Genomic DNA, 14,641 nt, shown 5'->3' with positions numbered 1-14,641 from the left:
ATTCTTGATTTTTTCTTCGCATATCTCGACCATAGAAAACTTTTTTTTTACAGGATCGCTACCGGCCAACATCTGCGAAGACGTGTACAGTACGTTGGCATTTTTTCTGTCCTGTAGTCATAGTGAAATTTGCAAGGAAACTCTGCTGTCGATGGGTAATTTCTGCGTGAAGAATTACGAGTATCTGACGAAGACGGAACTGCGGGAATACTACAACTACCTGCTGACGCAGGAAACCGTACTAACGGAGATGAAGATTGTCGTGCTGAAGAACATTCTCATGTATCTGACTGAGGAGGAGAACAAGATGGTTCGAAACGACAAAGAATGTAGGTTTGAAGGTGGCAGCAAAGCTAGAGAAGATTTCGCTAATTGATTTTTTTGATGAAACAGGGGCAAAGCAATCACAAACCGAAGACTTGAAGGAAATGGGTGACGTATCGTCCGGCATGGCAAGCAGGGTGATTCAAATATATTTGAAGGAAATTCTACGAAGTTTTCTCCACCGAGACACCGGAGTGCGAATGTGGGCAATGCGTGTGGTTGAGATTGTGCTCCGGCAGGGTCTGGTACATCCAGTACAAATAGTTCCTTTCCTAATATGTTTAAGTACCGACCCAGAGAAAGAGGTATTTAGAATGATCACGCTGATCAACTGGTTGACAAATTCATAATGATTGTTTTCTATTCGAAGGTGGCACATAGTGCAGATCGTCATCTCCAGGAGATTGACAAGCAGTATCCGGGCTTTGTAAATATGAAATCTCACGCCGGGTTGCAGTACTCGTACGAGTTGCAAGTCTTGTTGCAAAAACTTGACGACAGTAGTATAGTTAGAGGATATAGGTAAGATTTCCGGCAGTTCCATAAGAAAGCGTTATATAAATCAAAATCTTCCTCGCACAGAATCAGAGATCCCCAGGAACCACCGAGCGCGATGAATGGTTTTCTGTATACTCTGTTGCGGAACACCAAACCCCAGCGGCGAGCGCTCGTTCAGTCGATTACGAAGCAGTTCGACGACGGGAAGATCTCGCTGCAACAAATGCTCTACCTGGCGGACAATCTGGCCTACTTTCCGTATGCGGTGCAGGACGAGCCACTGTATATAATTCATCATATTGATGTGTTGATTTCCGTTACCGGCACTAACCTTCTGGCCACATTTCGTGAGGGGCTGAAACCACCGCCTGGCGCGGAGAGCAACCCAGAGCAGGGTAAGTTTCCCCAACGGTTTCGACGGTGTTTATCGGTGTTGATTTTTGTTTTCATTATTTGCAGCACCGAATCCTCTGGAGGATGACGACGATGATGACCAGGATGTGATTCTCAATCGACTACCGGATGATACGACCGAATTGCAGAACTGCATCACCGCGGCGCAGGGCGTCATGCTTTTACTAATACTCAAGCAGCATTTGAAGGATATCTACGGTATCACTGACTGGTAAGTATCAAATTGGCTTTTTAGGGGATAGAAGCTATTGGTGGGTTTTCTTGATCGATGTTCTTATCATCAACGTTTGTAAAAATAATTGACTCATTACCGAAAAGCAACCAACTGTCTGAGGTCAAGTTCGGTTGCGAAATCTGAATGTGCATCGAGTTGCTTCGCCCGCCAGCAGTTCGTAAGCCAAAAGCACCGACATTAAAACGAAACAAAACAGCCAAGGTTCTACAGTAAGAACGATCAACTTTGCGCCATATCACATGACACAGTTGGAATTGGGCACCTGGCAGACGCAATGTACAATGTTTGGATCAAAGATCGGCGAATACAGGGTGTCCCAGAAAGTATAAGCACACTTTCAACTCGGCGCCATTTCTACCCCGATGAAGTTTATCAGCTGTTCATAGATGTGTGTTGTTGTTTACTTATTGCTCAACAAACTGGTGCGCAAAGTGCATTTTTTTTATACAATATCATCAAATTTCCCCGGAAAAGTGCAAACAGATCATGCACAAATGGTGCACTATTCCCAACCTCTCAGTTAGATAGGAAGCAAGTATCAGAGCAGTCCGAACCGCCATACGGAACGGTGAAGAAGTTACCTTTGAGACCGGTGGACCGGAACATCACCCAAGCTTTCGTCAATAAGAAAAGTGCCTCTGTTCGAGATTTGGCCAAAATAAAAACAGAACAGAACAAAACAGAACATCGAAGGGTAACGTGCAACATGCCAAGGCAAGAAACGTACTGGCAACGTTCAAGAAGCAGAAGAAGCCGAAACGAAATCAGAAATAAGCCGTAACTGTCATACCGCGGGCTCGGAAGCTATGTGATAACCTGCTGTATGGAAAATTGGCGTGTGTAATCATGGACGATGTAACGTCAAATTTTGAATCGGACCCATGATCCGTCAACATGATGCCCAGTACTATTTGGTCCGATTTGGTGTCAATGCACTACTCGAAAGTAACGGTAGCTTGGTACAAAGCAAACAAAGTGCAATACGTGCCAAAATAGATGAATCCTCCAAATTGTCCGGATGCCCGATCAATTGAAACTTTTTGGGCCCTTTTCAAGTGATATCTAACGAAATACTTTAAGGCAGCGAATTCAATCGAAGAATTTGAAAAAAGACTGGACAAAAAGGGCCAAACTTATCGCCAAGGAATCTGTGCTGAAGTTTATGAGTTGCGTCAGATCAAAAGTTTGCTCCTTTGGCATACGATTAAAGGAACTGCTGATTTTTTCATCCAATTGAAAGAGAATACTAGAGAGAATATCAGTGGCGTCGCGTAACCTCACTTTTTAACTGCTCAACAACTTTGAAAACGTTGTTTAGGGTCATGTTTACATTCAAATCAGTTTCAAAAGGCACAGGATCTTCTAGTTTCACTGATTTATATCCATTGTAATCAGTTTTTTTTTTTATTTGTTTACGTTTTGAGAGTTGTTGAACAGGTAGATTGAGGTTAGTGCGACGCCACTGGAGAACATATATGACGGGGTTAGAAGGAAAGGGGTGTAAGTGACTTTGATCGATTTTCTTTATCGACTTTCTCTTTTGTTGATAATTCAGCTGCAAACACATTCCTTGATTCGTGTGCCATTCTGGATGCTAGATGAGATCCCCCTTTATCAAACTATGTGGCAGAAATAGCGCAAAATCTGTTTATAAAGCTGTGGCTATCAAAAGAGAAAGTCGATGAAAAGAATCGATCAAAGTCACTTACACCCCTTTCCTTCTAACCCCCTCATATATGAAATAAAAATTTGGGTGCATTAACGTAAGGTTGCTTAATTTTGACACAATAACAATAATAAAAATAATTAACGTTGCTTAATTCCAATAATACATTGTGCATATTTTTTTTTTTTTTTTTTTTTATCTTTTATAAGGAGACTATCAGCCGTTGGCTGGCTCGTCTCCGAATACCCCAGAGGGGGGTATTCCTAGGGGAAAAGGGGGTTTACAGAGTTTTTAGAATGTACAGAGTTTTGGTTTTTGAAACTTATGTTTCCTGTCTCAGCTAGCTGTCAAATTTTCATTTCAAAGGCTGTCTAAAGGACCCGGTAGAGCCCCACCGGCAGAGGCTGCCAGGTGAACCTGGCAGCTGCTACCGGCAGGGGTTGCCGGGCCTGCTATCAAAATAGTATTTTTCGTGTTATAGTGACTAAATTCAGGACCCCGGTAGAGCCCCACCGGCAGAAACTGCCAGGTGACCTTGGCAGCCGCTGCCGGCAGGGTTGCCGGGCCTGCTATCAATATCGTATTTTAAATATTTTTGTAGATTCCTGCTTCCTTCGTAAAGCAGATGAGTTGGATTTCCGCTACCGGGTCGTTTTGGAGGACGTCCCGAATGTTGTCGGCCAGACCGTACAACTCCCGTGATCCGTGGAAACACGGGCAGTTGATAAGGATGACATTGTGCATATACTTTCTGGGACACCCTATATTGCCCTCACATATTTATCAGTTTGTGAAGCCGAACGACAGATTCAGTACCAAATCAGTCAACTCAGTTGTCTGTTGTCAGCAGTTGTGAACAAAAATTTGAATGTACTACTTGACTTGAAGCCTAGATCTTGTCAGGACCAGATCCGGTCTTGTAAGCTCCGTCATCTGAGCAAGTATTTTCATCACCAGAACATGGCAAGCTTCTACTTCAAACGAGCATCGTCTACTCCGCGGCTGGGTTGAGTCCGTTGTCGTTTCGCCAACCCCCATCAACTTCAACGTCAACATTATCAGCAGGAATCAAAGCCCTCCGATATGGTTTAACCCGTACCAGTTTTATTAGAACTTGGAGATGGTTTAGACAAAAGAGTATTCGGTCTGAGTGTTCCCATCTGTGAGTGCGGTGAGGGCTTTCCCTGCGTTGGGCTCTCGATCAGTACGCAAAACAGTCAGGTTCATCGAGTCATTTTGATATGAATATGAACGGCCATCTGCCTCATTATTCACTCACTCGTGAGAGTCTGAATGATTGAGAGGTAAACGAGTCACTGACAGCCGAGCACTCAGTCAGTAGCTCAGTCAACACGTTTATTCTGCCGTGATGGTACCCAATATTTGTTTTGAATGACTGAGCGTACATTTTCTATGGAAAAATGACTCAATTACATGCTGTGTGAGCGAAGGTAAGCGGTGTGCGTCGCCTGCTCGTGAGTGACTGAATGTTTTTGTTGGCTCTTTCATTGCCTCGTCCTTTAAGCTGGGTTTAGACAGGGCAAGTCAATTGATCAAGTCAGTTGAATTCAACGTGTAAACCATGAAAAAGTTGAACCAGGCTCAACTTTTCAAGAATTCAACTGAGTTGATCATTTGACTTGCCTAGTCTAAACCTAGCTTTACCCTTTGGTACAAACCAGCCCAGTGGCAGGCGCGTAGGCAGCATGTTATACCGTGACAGCGGGCCCAGAACAGCAAAATAAATGATTTGAGCCCGGGGCATGCTGCCTACTGTCAAACGCTGCTGTTGGTATAGGCCTTGTCACTGGCCTGGTACAAACGGTCTGCACAGAGCAATGGATTGAATAGTGCAGTGCTTTCACACTCAGCCTAGGCAGTCAATAATTTTACGCTCTGCTCTCGATTGACAGTTCATCTGGCACTGCGGCAATGGAGTTTTTTGTTTGTTTTTGTTTCCTTGATTTGTTTTCCGTCGATTTTGTTTTCCGATACACTGGAGTCGCTTTTTACGCGGTTTTTTTTTACACGGTTTTTTTTACGCGGTTTTTTTTACGCGGATTTCGGAATTTACGCGGTTTTTTTTTACGCGGATTCCGGAATTTACGCGGTTTTTTTTTACGCGGATTTTGGTTTTTTTTTACGCGGATTTCAGAATTTACGCGGTATATCGCTTTTTACGCGTTTTTTTCTTACACGGTCTTTTTTTACTCGGTTTTTTTTTACGCGGATTTCGGAATTTACGCGGTTTTTTTTTACGCGGATTCCGGAATTTACGCGGTTTTTTTTTACGCGGATTTTGGTTTTTTTTTACGCGGATTTCAGAATTTACGCGGTATATCGCTTTTTACGCGTTTTTTTCTTACACGGTCTTTTTTTACTCGGTTTTTTTTTACGCGGATTTCGGAATTTACGCGGTTTTTTTTTTACGCGGATTCCGGAATTTACGCGGTTTTTTTTACGCGGTTTTTTTTTTTTTTTTTTTTTTTACGCGGGACGTATCACCCGCGTAAAAAGCGACTCCAGTTCAGGCTCATTACAGGTGTCTTTCGCTGGATCGGTTCTCCCAAAGTTCTTAGAAATTGAAAATGTTTTTTTCCCGGTGCGACTTTTTGTACCAAGGGTATATAATTGTACCAACTGCAAAAAGTTGGGTCACACAGCTGCTTTTTGTGACAACAAGCCCCGTTGTGGCAAATGTAGCCAAGACCACATGGAGGGTGCTTGCCAACAGGAAGCAACTAAATGTGCTTACTGTGGCAAAGAACCTCTTCATGCTTTGCAGGACTGCCCCGCGTACAAGAAGCGTACCAACAATGTGAAGCGTTCAATAAAAGAACGCTCCAAGCTGACGTTTGCAGAAATGGTTAAGTTGCAAAATGGAACCTCTGCTTCGTTGGCATCAGCCGCTCAAAATGAAAACACTTTTGAGATTTTGTCTTCCGATGAACTGGACTCTGACATAGCAGATGAGAGTGAGTCTCCGGAGGTACACGCCCCCGGTAAAAGGAAGCCGACTAGCTCCCCGGGAGTGCGCCGGAAAAAAAATAAAACCACTCTCAAAAGCATGCAAAAATCTGAAGGTAGCGGGGATTCATTGAAAAAGCCGAACAAATCGGTAATTGCTGCTCCAGCTGATCCTTGCTGCAGCTTTTCCACCCCGCCGCTACCTAATAAAGGTAATCGTAAGAGGTTACCAAAAATAAACACCACGTCTACTCGCAATTCAAAGAAAACTCTCCCGTCCAAGCGAGGAAAGATTAAATTTAAGGACATTGTGGATAATATTTTGAATGCCCTCGGCTTTCCCGACGAATCGCCACTTCGAGGGCTTATTGACCTGCTTGTTCCTATAGTCGGAAACTACTTCAAGCAATTGACTGCATCATGGCCCCTCATTGGTGAATTCATATCTTTCGATGGATAATTCGTCGAGTGAGGATCAAGATATGATCACTTTATTACAATGGAACTGTCGTAGTTTAATACCTAAATTAGACTCGTTCAAGTATTTGATTCACAATTCTGATTGTGATATATTTGCACTCTGTGAAACTTGGCTTTCTTCTGAAGATGAACTAAACTTCCACGATTTTAACATTATCCGCCTGGACCGAGATGATTCATATGGTGGCGTACTTTTGGGGATCAAAAAGTGCTACCCCTTCTATAAAATCTCAATCCCAATAATTTCAGGCATTGAAATTGTCGCTTGCCAAATAAATGTGAAGAACAAAGATCTTTGCATAGCTTCTGTATATGTCCCTCCAAGGACTTCCATAAACCGCCGTCAGCTTTGGAGTTCAGTTAATATCCTTCCATCTCCAGTTCTAATACTTGGCGATATGAACTCACACGGTACTGGTTGGGGCGAATCATACGATGACAATAGAGCGGGTATTTTCTATGATTTGTGCGACGATTTCAACTTGACTATCTTGAACACTGGTGAAGCAACACGTATAGCAAACCCTCCTGCTCGAGAGAGCCGTCTTGACATTTCTTTGTGCTCTAACTCACTATCATTAGATTGTCTGTGGAAGGTTATCAATGATCCCCATGGTAGTGATCACTTGCCAATTATTATTTCAATCAAAAGTGGTCGTCTAAAAACAGATCAGTCAATTCAAGTTCCTTTTGACCTCACAAGGAACATTGATTGGCAAAAATTTGTATCGGCGGTAACTCTTGGTATTGATTCTACCGATCCTCTACCACCACTGGAAGAGTATCGTTTCTTTACCGAGCTAATCTACAAAAGCGCATTAGAAGCTCAGAAACGACGTGTTCCAAGTGCATCCCTCAAAAGAAGACCCGCCACCCCAGGATGGGATGACGAATGCACAAAGTTGTATCTTGAGAAATCCGATGCCTTTAAAGATTATCGTAGACATGAAAGATCTGAGCTTTTTGAAAAGTATCTAAAGCTTGAAAAAAAGCTTAAAAACTTACTAAAAGCAAAGAAACGAAATTACTGGCGTACTTTTATCGAGGGACTTTCTAGAGAAACCTCGATGACAACGCTTTGGAAAAAGGCTCGCTATATGCGAAACCGCTCATCTTCCAATGAGAGTGAAGAATACTCCTCACAATGGATATTCGACTTCGCTAAAAAGGTTTGTCCAGATTCTGTTCCAGCACAACCAACTTTACGGGATACAGCCCGAAGTAACGGTTCTCTGGATGAACCATTCACAATGCTGGAATTTTCAATGGCACTTCTTTCATCGAATAACTCTGCTCCGGGAAGCGATATGATCAAATTCGACCTTCTAAAAAACCTCCCTGATATCGCTAAAAGACGATTACTTAACCTGTATAATTCATTTATGGAATTCAATATAGTTCCACCAGCATGGAGACAGGTTAAAGTAATAGCTATTCAAAAGCCTGGGAAACCAGCGTCTGATCACAATTCTTACCGTCCGATCTCTATGTTATCATGCCTGAGGAAATTATTAGAAAAAATGATCCTATTAAGACTTGACCATTGGGTTGAATCAAACAATCTACTTTCAAATACGCAATTTGGTTTCCGGAAGAGTAAAGGAACAAACGATTGTCTAGCGATGCTTTCATCTGATATTCAACTGGCCTTTGCGCACAAGGAGCAATTGGCTTCAGTCTTTTTGGATATTAAGGGCGCATTTGATTCGGTTTCCATAGACATACTGTCAGACAATTTGCACAGTAATGGATTACCCGGTATTTTGAATAATTTCTTGTATAATTTGCTGTCAGAAAAACAAATGACCTTCAAACTAGGTCAACTGACAACTTCTAGAATTAGCTACATGGGCTTACCCCAAGGTTCATGTTTAAGTCCCTTACTTTATAATTTCTATGTCAAAGATATTGATAACTGCTTAGATAATCTATGCACGCTTAGACAGCTTGCAGACGATGCCGTGGTTTCCATGAGAGGTCCACGTGCGGAAATCTTGCAAAGACCATTGCAAAATTCCCTAAATAATCTGTCTTTCTGGGCAAGAAATTTAGGGATCGAGTTTTCACCGCAAAAAACTGAATTGGTAGTGTTTACAAGGAAGCGGTTTCCAGCCCAACTGCGTCTAAATCTTTTGGGCAGAGACATTACCCAATCTTTAACCTTCAAATACCTTGGAGTCTGGTTTGATTCAAAATGCACTTGGGGTACCCATATTACGTATTTGAAACAAAAGTGTCAACAAAGGATCAACTTTCTACGATCAATTTCTGGGACATGGTGGGGTGCTCACCCGGAAGACCTCATTAAACTATATAAAACGACTATTCTTTCAGTTCTTGAGTATGGCTCTTTTTGCTTCCTCTCGGCAAGAAAAACCCACCTAATTAAATTGGAACGCATTCAATATCGTTGTTTACGTATTGCCCTTGGCTGTATGCATTCAACACACAATATGAGCCTAGAGGTCCTAGCGAGCGTAAAACCCCTGCAGAACCGTTTCTGGGAGCTCTCATTAAGATTATTGATCAAATGTAGTGTCAGTAACAACCTTGTGATTGAAAACTTCGAAGAAATGCTCGAATTGAGCATCCAGTCTAGATTCGTGCGAATCTATCTTAATTATATGTCATCGGATATTAGCCTTCCTTGCTATAACCCCTCTCGTGTATGCTTTACTAACTACAGTTCCCCCATTGACTATGATCTCTCCATGAAACAGGCTATTCAAGGAGTTCCAGATCAACTTCGACCTATCTTAATTCCCCGCATTTTCGCTGAAAAGTACCAACAAGTCAATTGCAATAGAAGATTTTTCACTGATGGATCACGCATTGATGGATCCACTGGCTTCGGCGTCTTCAATGAATACTCAACCGCCTTTCGGAAACTTCAGGAACCTTGTTCCGTTTATGTTGCTGAGCTAGCAGCAATCAACTTTGCATTGGGGATGATTTCCGATATGCCCATAGACCATTACTTCATCTTCTCGGATAGTCTCAGTTCGATTGAGGCTATTCGGTCGATGAAACAAGGTAGGCACTCATCTTATTTCCTTTCAAAGGTAAGGGAGCAGATGAGTTTGCTGGTCGAAAGATCATATATGATTACCTTTGTATGGGTCCCCTCACATTGCTCAATCCCAGGCAATGAGAAGGCAGACTCTCTCGCAAAGGTGGGCGCACAACAAGGCGAGATTTATGATAGAAGACTTTCACATGATGAATTTTTCCCATTAGTACGTCAGAGTTCTCTTTTAAGTTGGCAAAACGATTGGACAAGTAATTCTCTTGGGCGGTGGTTACATTCCATTATTCCAAATGTTTCTTCGAGAGCGTGGTTCAAAGGTCTGGATGTAAGTCGGGGATTCATTCGAGTGATGTCAAGACTTATGTCCAACCACTACTCGCTAGACGCACATCTCTATAGAATAAACCTCGTTGACAGCAATATATGTAGGTGCAGAACCGGTTATGATGACATCGATCACGCAGTTTGGTATTGCCCGGGTAATGACGCCTCCAGAGCACGACTATTGGATACCCTAGTGGCCCGAGGTAGACAACCCTTCCGTGAAGTAAGAGATGTATTGGGAACTCGTGATCTTCCCTACATGCAAGCGATCTACGAATTCCTTTGTTTGTCTGATGTTAGAGTTTGATGTGACCATCCCATCCTTTCCAAACAATTTCCCGCCATTGTGTCCCAGTCTTATTATCCTCCTGTTCCTGTGCTACTTGCCCCTGCCCAGCCAGGATTTGGTCAACCGTCCGAGAGTAGTATCTGAAGGAGGCTTCAGAAACCAGTTTCCTACCTAGCTCCTTCCCATCGAAATTGTTACCCATTAACCTCGAGCCCGCCACGAGTAATTGGTACCCAATACTAACCTAGAACTACTGCTATTTAAAATGTAAAATCAAACATTACTGATTTTGGCTCCGCAAAGTGTCACACACGACTGAGCCTAGTAAATAAACGAACTAGTAAAAAAAAAGTGACTCCAGTGTACTATTAGCGGTTAATTTACGGATTTTGATTCAAAGTGTTGAGAAATTGACGAACGTTTTTATTTTGAAGTATTTGATTTACTGCTGATGTGCTGACTAGAGTCGGATAAGAGATTTGTTGGTGAAAAAGGTGTATAAAGGCTATAGCGGAAACGCCATGTTGTAGGACGCCATGACATAACCTCACAAAATGACAGATCCAACAAAGAAAAGCCCGGATCTATCCGGGAAAAAGTATGACATATGTGAATGCAACCAAACCGACAATGCCCCATATCGGATTATTGCCGAACTTGAAGAAGGTCAAGGAACTTGCAAAAGCAACAAACTGACGCTAGGAAAGAATACTAAAAACAACGTCACCAGCATGAGACCCCTGGGACAGAAGAAAGTGTTGATTTTTGTCAAGAATTTTGAAGTGGCCAACAGACTGTAGAAAGACACGAAATTGAAGGAACAGAGGTACAAGCTAGCTGTATGTTCCCAGAAGCTTATTTTCAGTCACTGGAGTTGTGGCTGGAGTTCCTACCGTTATGACCGTGTAGGAAATCAAGGAAAACATGCAAAGCCTAGTTCCAATCTTTCGGAGAAAAATCCGCCTGCGGCTGAAAATCTCGATAATAAAAAAAAAGTTCCAATCTTGGCTGTTAACCGGCTTCACCGCTTCGTCGACAATGTGAAGCAAGCTGCAAAAGAAAGTAAAAACAATAGTTAAAAACTCGAAACAGACGGATAAATACAACCCAAAGTTCTGGTGGAGCGAAGAGGTTGAATCGGTTTGGTAGGTAAAAAACGAAGCCAAAACTCGTTAGAATGCAAAAAGGCAGAATGTCTATTGAACCGGGTGAGAACGGTCCAGAACTGAAAAATTCAACAAATTCGTCAAATCTATAGATCCTTCCACACCGTCCAAACTTATATCGAGTGACATAAGAAGACTTACATGCAGACAGAAAAACAGAACAGGTAATGTTTTGATTCATGAGGATAGGAGTTTAGCAATACAGTTCACGGACAAGCATTTTCCACTAGAGGACTGGACCAATACAGAGTCCAGTCAGTATTCAACAGATCACGACATCATCAACAGCGAAAAATGGAGCTACCACAGACAAACAGATATAACGTATTGAACATTTCTCACTGTAAAAAATCGTCGCTTAATTACTACCACCATCTGTTTAGTTCACTGTAACTGGTAGTACACTCAACAGGTAGTAAAGATTACAGCAATTAGGCAGGACACAATTAGGTCTCAAGGATGGTATATGAACTACACGCCGGAGCTAGGAAAAGGATGAAAATACTTCGCAGTCCAAAATACAATCCCTGAAAAGCCATTTCACCACGGACTGGCTTTGGAAAACAGTGAGGTTCACACTTTGAATAGGATTTTTTCGGGACACGACTACTCTAGATATGGTCTATAACGGGTGTTCAATAAAAAAATGAGAATTTTTTCAGTCATATAGCCAGTAAAAAAAATTGTTTTTCAACGAATTCAGTATTTTTTTTTATTGAAAACATTAGAGTCGGTGTATAATGAGTCACGCCAAGAGTGAAGCCAAGTCTACTTATTGAACTGTCAAACCGGCTACCTATCGCGCAAAGTACACAAACATTACGATGCTATGAAAGATCCACGAAAGGTATTGCAATAAAATAAAAAATATAATCGAAGAAATGATCATAAACACGCATTGAGCAATAAATTGTCATGGGATACGTTTGGTAATGATCACTTATGAGAATTTTTACTATTTTTGGTTAAGATAATTTGACTAAATCACTGATATAATGATTTACTAAAGCCGCTATATTTGTTCTCGCTGGAAGTCATTTGAAGTTGATGTAGAAGTCCTCTGTTGCAAAGTGAAAAGAAAGGGAATCTTTCGAAACCCGTGATGCGAGTTCAACTGTATTTCTCTTGGCGTGACTCATTATACACCGACTCTAGAAAACATAATGTTTATTCTTCAAAAAAATGTCAATGAATATTGGAGACCTGTTCAGTCGTACGACGCAACTTAGTCGAGATGCTCTCACAAGAGCGCTGGACGGCACTGAAATCGTTCTCATTTTTTATTGACCACCCGTTATAAGATACAAATTGAAAGTGATTGTCTATCGATATCTGCGATGAAAAGAAGATGCTAAGCATTTAAGAAAAAACTACAAGGGACAGCCCAATGGGGTTGTACGCAATGATGACGTAGGACTACGTGGTATGATATAATAATATAATGGGCCGATGGTAGTACAGACTTAAAGCCTTTGGAAGATGATTATGACGTGTAGGCGGCTCTCTGGGGATTGGTAGTAAAGCTAAGTGGTTAAAAAATGTATGAGAAAAAAACCTTTTTTTATTTAATTCTAGCTTATTTAACAAAAATTTCCAGGAAAAACTGAACGACAAAGTCCATAAACGATTTCTTTAGGTTGTCGTCAACTTTTTTTTGGAAAGCTATGTGAAATTCACATGATTTTCATGCATTACATATGTGATATTTTTTTTGAGTGTATGCCCTGTTTCCAAGTTTGGTTACAAGATTACAACTCTGTGTGGTCGTTGGGAGCGTGTGGTTCTGAATATGGCGATGAGTGTGCAAAATATTACGCAATTCTATCCTCCCTATTCGCACGCGCCCGAGGATCGGAGGCGAATGCCACTTCGACTTGTTTCGTCTACTTACTACTCTCTGACGAGTGTGCTGGGGAAGCAGCATATGCATGTTCGTAATTGATGAATTTGTTAATTATTTCGACGCTTTTGGACAATGCTTGACATTTACTACTTTTCAAATAGTTTCTTGTTGAGCATAAACAGTCAAAAGCATTGATATCGATGCGTAAGCGTAGCCCTGATCGATTGGTGATAAAATTATTGAAATTGGTTCAGGGGCAGCTGAGTTATTAACGTTCAAAATCTTTCATATTTTCATAACATGTTCCATTTTCAGTTTTCACAAAGTGTACCCCCATATAGAAATCACAGACGTAGTCCTATGTCAAAAATCTATCTAGATCATGATAGATTTAATGCATTGGAAGAAATTCATGCTACGAAAGATGTACACATTCTAAGAAACGTCACACGGTTCCTCAAAGAAATCAACAAGACATTTTAGGCAAAGTATAAAATAATAACATCACCGAGGTGAGCTGAGAGTCGCAGTTGCCTGTGGCGGCTGTCAGAACTTACAACTTCAAAGAAGAAAAGCCCACGAGACTGGAAAGTAAATAAGCTGACGATATAGCGGTTCTTGTTATGCCAAACGGAGTGGTGTTTCTAAGCACCAAAACAGAGAAACGAAGAAGAAGAAGAAGATCATGTTTTCCGTACTGAGTACCAATGCTACCGACGTCATTTAGGCAGCTCCCACACCTGAACCCTACCTACCGACCCACCAACTCATGGACCGAGGACCAACGTCACTTTGTCGAAACTCTTAGCTATAAGGAGGTGGCACTCTTATCTCTACTAATAACAAGTAGCCGTAGCGAGCATAGGCGCGGGCCCACGCTCTGGGCCCACACGTTTTTATGCTGGCTACGAAAAGAAGGCGGCGCTTAGCTCACCCACGCAAAGTAACAACACCATCATGTTGGAAAAACTATACCCTACCTGATAGTGGTGTTAGTTTGCGTAAGCGAGCCAAAATTTTCGTAAAATTGATGTTTGTATCTTTGTTCAGAAAAGCAGATACGTCTTTTTGAAAATTCAGCCGTCGCTTTGTGCATAGTTCAGGTATCCTATCTGCCGATTTGTTTTCTGTGTAAAACTACAAATTTAGAATTCATTCATCAAAGTCTGTTCCCAAACTATTCTTCAATCTCTAATGACTGTACAACTGCTTCTTCTTATTTCCAGCAAAATTTCTCGATACTCACCATCGGAAGCGGGTAAAATCTACGACAAAGCTATGCAGAGGCGATCTAACACGCTGTTCGATCCCAAGGCTACGATAACCCTGCTGAAGGAAAACCGCCAGGCGACGGCAATCCAGTCGGAGGAAGACCGAGCCGAACTTGTGCAGCGATATCTAGATGTG

The 14,641-nt window shown here is 41.8% G+C and overlaps 1 protein-coding gene across 3 annotated transcripts in view; it reads left to right on the top strand.

Moving 5' to 3' along the window:
- Window positions 1-14,641, top strand: part of Nipped-B (Nipped-B cohesin loading factor) — a 62,231-nt gene that overhangs the window by 45,671 nt on the left and 1,919 nt on the right. For all 3 annotated transcript variants that reach the window (XM_065227448.1, XM_065227450.1, XM_065227449.1), the window contains exons 11-16: window positions 54-329; window positions 394-629; window positions 695-846; window positions 907-1,217; window positions 1,282-1,447; window positions 14,461-14,638. In XM_065227448.1, coding sequence (XP_065083520.1) covers window positions 54-329; window positions 394-629; window positions 695-846; window positions 907-1,217; window positions 1,282-1,447; window positions 14,461-14,638 — 1,319 coding nt within the window. The remainder of the gene's footprint in view (window positions 1-53; window positions 330-393; window positions 630-694; window positions 847-906; window positions 1,218-1,281; window positions 1,448-14,460; window positions 14,639-14,641) is intronic.

The sequence above is a fragment of the Ochlerotatus camptorhynchus genome, unplaced genomic scaffold (assembly GCF_037179485.1).
Source record: "Ochlerotatus camptorhynchus isolate MF236.1 unplaced genomic scaffold, CSIRO-AGI_Acam_v1.1 ptg000274l, whole genome shotgun sequence".
Lineage (NCBI taxonomy): Eukaryota > Metazoa > Arthropoda > Insecta > Diptera > Culicidae > Ochlerotatus > Ochlerotatus camptorhynchus.
This window is presented reverse-complemented; position numbering and strand designations above follow the sequence as displayed.